General features: G+C 55.8%; 2 protein-coding genes across 2 annotated transcripts, besides 4 other annotated features; both read left to right on the top strand.

The window, feature by feature from the left end:
• Window positions 1-630: 630 nt before the first annotated feature.
• Window positions 631-650: a microsatellite.
• A 55-nt stretch (window positions 651-705) lies between these two features.
• Window positions 706-742: a microsatellite.
• Window positions 743-1,149: 407 nt separating this feature from the next.
• On the top strand, window positions 1,150-2,166 carry Tco025E_00657 (uncharacterized protein; the record flags this gene model as incomplete). The annotated part of the gene is made up of 1 exon (XM_029367597.1): window positions 1,150-2,166. The coding sequence occupies one exon, from the start codon at window positions 1,150-1,152 to the stop codon at window positions 2,164-2,166; it is 1,017 nt and encodes a 338-aa protein (XP_029232309.1).
• Window positions 2,167-2,596: 430 nt separating this feature from the next.
• On the top strand, window positions 2,597-5,143 carry Tco025E_00658 (putative conserved oligomeric golgi complex subunit; the record flags this gene model as incomplete). The annotated part of the gene is made up of 1 exon (XM_029367598.1): window positions 2,597-5,143. One exon carries the CDS (start codon window positions 2,597-2,599, stop codon window positions 5,141-5,143), a length of 2,547 nt encoding a protein of 848 aa, XP_029232310.1.
• A 96-nt stretch (window positions 5,144-5,239) lies between these two features.
• Window positions 5,240-5,263: a microsatellite.
• An 88-nt stretch (window positions 5,264-5,351) lies between these two features.
• Window positions 5,352-5,375: a microsatellite.
• Window positions 5,376-5,470: the final 95 nt, after the last annotated feature.

Below are 5,470 nucleotides of genomic sequence, written 5' to 3' on the forward strand. Positions count from 1 at the left end.
TTTATTGTTGTTATTTTTGCATCTCGGCGGAGTGTCAAAAGGGAAGCACAAGAGGGTGAGCGAGGAGAAGGTCGTCATGTTTTCGTTAAAGCGGGCAGTGGAAGCGACAGCGCGCGGGGAGGTGCGGCGGGGCTTACCTCTTGGGAGCCGTGGGTTGGTGTCTCCCACCACTCTGACCGCCTTGACGTCAAAGTGTTGTATTCTCCCACCTTTTTTTCCTTCCAGTTTTTTTCGTTTTGGGGCTCGCCAGTTCTTTCGTGCGTCTCTCTGCGACTGTGGCGTGCCGTCGCATGCGTATTATTTTTGTCTTGGCGCAGGAAAATGTGGAGGGACGCAAAAAAAAATATCCGCAAGAGTACGCGCGGCCTCACACGCACACGGAGGCGCACGTGGTATAAAAGCGTGCAGAAGTGTCTCTCCGCGGGCGTCTGTGCGAGGGCGCGAGTGAGAGGGAGGAGGCAGGCTAATGCTTCCACGCGGCGCAACGGACACTCGCGTCGACGCTGCTACGAAGCAGCAAATGGGGGATGCTGCAGACATGAAACGAAAGAACAGAGGAGCGAGTGATGCTTTGAGGAAAAACTTGTATATATATGTATATAACAGAGACTAAACTGAAGTGGAATTCAACTCCTCCTCCTCCTCCTCCTGTCGTCCCCGAACAGAAGGAGCAGGTCAAAAAAAGAAGGATGATTTGATGCGTGACTTTTTTTTATCTTCTATTCTCTTCTTCTTTTCTATTGTACTGCGTGTGTTCGTGTGTTTTATCTGCGCTGCTGCAGCTGCCGTTGAGCGCGTAGATTTTCCTTTTTTTTTTTCGTTTTTCGGTCCCCCCTGCCTCCCCCTTCTCCCTACCCCGTTTCCCTCATATTGTGGTAAACACACGACGGGGGGCGGCGCGCTCCGTCCCTCTTGGCCGCTGCAGTGCCGTCACTCACCGTCTCGAGCGTGCCTGTTTCTCGGCCTCACTGCCCCACTCGTTACTTCTTTATCCCTTTCTCTGCGTGCGCGTATCTTAAAATACACACACACACACATGCTACGTGGACCGATGCAAGGAAGAAATAGGGAGGTGTCAGTTGCCCTTCGGTAGCAGACATTTGGTTCGACAACTGCAAGGCACGCGTACGCGATAGGAAGTAGGCAGGCATGCTGCGTTTATCGTCCGTGTACCGCAAGTCCCGACACCACAATGTGCTGCGGCGTGGTCGCCCCCACATGCAAAAGTATCGCGAGCTCAACCGGTGGCAGCGGCAGGCACAAGGCATAAGCAAGTGGGATCAGAGCCACTCACACAGGCCGTTGCCATATGTCGAGCGCTTCAATCCTGAAGGTGCCGGGGTGACACGGGGCACTTCTGCCTTCGCGTGGAAGTGGTGGCATACGCAGCAGCCGTGGTTGCCGAACGTTGCACCGACCAAATACGCAAGAAAGGGCAGGCCAAACACGTCTGGGGCAACGGCGGTGGCGACAAAGCCGCCTGCGTGGGATGAGGAGTTCACGACAGTCGTTTTAGGTATGTCAGATGCGGAGATTCGCGACTACCTCGTTAGTAAACTCACCGATGTCATCTTTGCCGAGACACAACGCGACGGATACGAACTGCGACGGCTGGACTTTGAAGGAAACCCGCTCACCGCCCTGCCCGAGCGACGCATAATTGAGAGTTTCGTATTCGAGGAGGAGACGCTGCGAGAACGTGTCATTTATCAGGTGGTAGAGGGCGTGTTTCGACTAAGTCCCACGTCTGCCGACAGACGGGAACTTCGCAGCGTGGAGGCAATCATTGACTACGTCCTCACACACGTGTCTGCTGCGCGACCTGATGACCGGCGGCGCGTAACCCCAGCCGCCCTGGCGGTGATGCAGCAGTGTCCACTGCAGCCAGAGCTCGGCTTCGTGCACGCCCTACCAGTGGACACGCGCGACACACTGCTGCAGGAATGGGAGCGCATGTTTCATTTAGACTGGCAGTTTGGTAAGGCCGTATACGTACCACGCAATCAGGAAGAGACACGCGGTAACCTCACTTGGCTGCGGGAGGAGCGGCACAACGCCGAGCGTGTGCAGTTTATGGAGGGGGTCTCCAGTGGTGAGGCGAAGCGGCGGCACATGGAGTGCATCGCCGAAGCCGCCCGTGTGGACTCTCCCCAGGTGATGCAGTGATGGCAGCTGGCAGGTGACCAAAAAGGGAGAGAACGAAGAAAGCAATATCCAGGAGGGAATGAACGCGCGGTGGTGTGGCGCAAATGGCAAAAAAAAAAAAGGAGAGTAGTGGAGGAGAAAAGAATGGCGTGGAAGTGGGTGTTGCGGTGTTTCTTTGCGGAGAGTGCAACGCTGTTGTGGCGAGCGATGGACGCAGCACGGTGTGTATGTAATCGAAAATACACATGGGTGCCTGGGTGACATACTTTTTCCCGGATTCTGTTGGCTTCCGCCTTTGAATTATCCCCTATTCCTTTTTAAATTTTGCTGGAACCAAACCCCTGACATCTATTTTTTCCCCACTCCCTCGCTTTCTCCCCCGCGCGCGCTACACACGTCCGCATGGGTGGCGAGCAAGAGGTGCGAGGAAGCAGAAGCAATTGGCCTCCACATGTCGCTGCATGCGGGGGAGGTGGGGCACGATGACGTGAGCGACGGCCGCAGGGAGAGCGCTGCGAAGCAAGCCGGTGTGGATCTGGAGCAGCTGCAGCTTATTCAGCTCTGCTTCGGCGAACACGAGTTTGGCGTGGCGTTGGACAACGTGGCGACCGACGACGTGCAGGAAAGGCAACAAGACGGCGCCGGGCCTGACGCGGTGTCACAGCACAACAACGACCACCAGCAGGGCGGCCTCGGTGTCGCGTTCGAGTTTGATTCCTTTCTGTTTGTCCAGGAGAAGCTGGACCACGGCGTGCCGCTCCGTAGTTTGTGTCGTGACCTCGAGACGTTCGCAAAGTTTTTGGACAGCAGCATTTTGCGGCACGTGAACATGGAGGTCCACGACTCCTTTGTAAAGGTCTCTGGGCACCTTGTTGGGATGCAGGACGAGCTGCGTTGCGTGCAGCAGCCCGTGCTCGCCGCCGTGAAGAAAGTGGAGGGGGCATTGGAGAAACTCGCGCAGCTTGAGGAGGCAGTTCATAGCCAACTAGGAGACGCGACCGAGGTGGAACTGGCCCGTCTCTTCGATGTGAGTTTTCTTAAGCTTCTTCTTATGCTTGATTTGCTCTCTGAGCGAGTTGAGGCGCTTCCCACTTGTATGCGCTCCACGGCGGCTGACGCCAAGCGGCAGCAGCAGCTGAGACACAGCGACAGCTTTTCCTTGGCAACTATGGCAATGGCGGCGGGCAGTCCACACGTGTGTGAGGCGCTTCTTGATATTGCCGTCACAGTGCAGCAATGGAAGGCTCTTTATCAGACTCTGCCACGGCTCTCGCAACGTGCAAGGGAGTGTGAGGAGGCGTCGGAGCTTCTTCGCGAGGGCACGCAGTTGGCACATCGGGTGTTTTCAAACGCGTATCTTGCACTTCATGAGGCCTATCTGCAGGACCCACGAGAAGAGTTGAAGCCCGCGTTGCGTGTAGTCATGGGGCTGTACCGCACAGCTGGTGAAGTGCGGGAATTTTGCCGCATGTACCGTGAGCGGATTCTGCGGCCGCTGCTTGAATCTGTGCTCTCATGGCGGGCCGCCACACAAGCCCGCTACAGTCTCGGGGACACAAGCAATCTCCTGGCAGATCTGCGGGAGCAACTGGAGACGAAGGTCCTGTGTTTCGTACCGCTACTTTGGGAGTCTTTTGAAGGTGCTGTCTTGCCGATTCCCATGATTGTCTGGCCTGCCGTGTGCGAGGCGGTCGTGAAGAAGCTTGTCTCGCTCTACGACATTAGCGTGGCTGACGCCTTTCAGAAGCGCTACGTCGCGGCACATGAGCTGCTTGCTCTCATGGTGGCTAACTGCAGCTCCGCAGAGGAGCTGCAGGCGCTGATGCAGTCGCCTGATGTTGCACTCTGGAGGCACAAGTGGAACACAGACGTGTACGGCACGATACGGGCCAATGAGTTATCGAAGAAAATAGACGATGCGATTCAAGCGTTTTGTGCAACGCCATGGGAGCAATTGGCTCGGCAAGCACCGAAGCAGCCGGAAGAGCACATTGTGGGGGATGCTGGGTTCCGCATGGAGCTTTTCACAAAACTGCGGGAGGCGCTGGATTGGCTCTTCTCGCCTGAAGTTTACATTTACATCTTGACGCCAAAGTTCATTCGTGAGGCGGCCGCTGCAATGCGTAGGGTGGTGCAAAAACTGCTCGAGCACGCGGAGGCTGCCCAAGATGCAGCTTCAATGCAGGACTGTCTGTATGCTGTCATGACTGCCTGTGTCGATCTTGAGGACCTCGCGGCGTACGTTGAGGGGCCATTTCGTATGCGATTAGAAAAGGCGAGTCAACAGCCGTTCCCCGCCACATCGCCTCTTCTGCAGCTTCTCACACAAGACACGTGTCGTAGCGCCATCGTCTCTCTCCATCGAGTGGTGCAGAACCGCCTGGCGGAGGAATGCCTTGTCGGTCTTCAGAATATTCGTTCGGTGAGATCGGCGTACTCACACATGCGTAAGCCATTCCCTACGACGCCGTCGTGGTATGTCGCCAGCACAATAGAGCCACTACAGCGCTTTTATACGGCCGTGCGCACGTTATTGCCCCCAGCGACGCGTCATGGTATGATGGTGGAATTGGTGATTGAGGTGGCGAGCCGTTTTCGTACACTTGCGAAGGAAACACTTGTGACGGCGAAGAAGACGGAAGAGAGTTGGGAAAAGCTGCGGCGTCGTAAAGAAACAACAAACGGTGGGCGTGGGCCGGAGGCTGAGGCCGTTTCGGGGCATGGTCATCCTTCTTCTTTTTCGGCTGCTGCGGCTGCGGCTGCGGCTGCTAGCGTGCGACCCACGCAAGAAACCGCGTCGGACCGTGACAAAATGACGCTCCAGTTGTACCTTGACGCCAAGGCCTTTGTAAGGGAGGTGGAGACGACGCTGGGACTCGGGGCGGAGGCTGAAAAGCTCGCTGCCGTTGTCGCACTCTTTAAGCTGCTGCGCCGGGCCAACTGGATTATGGGCGAGGATATACCCGAGCCGCCAGATATCGATGAAGCGGGGGCGTAAGCGTCTTTGTACATTCAAGCAGGCATGTGGAACACGATGGACGGTAAATGACGTGCCCCACGATTTGGCCGTTGCTTTTGTTGTTTCTTTGTTTCATCTCTCTCCCTCTCTCTGTTTCTCCTGCGTGTGCACGTGTCCAATGACGCCATGGAAAAAGAAAGTAAATCAAAGTTAAAAACGCGAGGAAGAAGATCAAAAGGGAAGGCGCGTGTGTGTGCGTGTGTGTGTGTGTCAAGGGAGAAGTGAAAGATGTGTTGGGTCTACACAGAACTCGTTCACTGCGGCTTTTGCTTTTATTCTGTTGAGTTATTGATTTTGTTCTTTCCT

Source organism: Trypanosoma conorhini (assembly GCF_003719485.1).
Source record: "Trypanosoma conorhini strain 025E chromosome Unknown Tco_14.4_contig_00016, whole genome shotgun sequence".
Lineage (NCBI taxonomy): Eukaryota > Euglenozoa > Kinetoplastea > Trypanosomatida > Trypanosomatidae > Trypanosoma > Trypanosoma conorhini.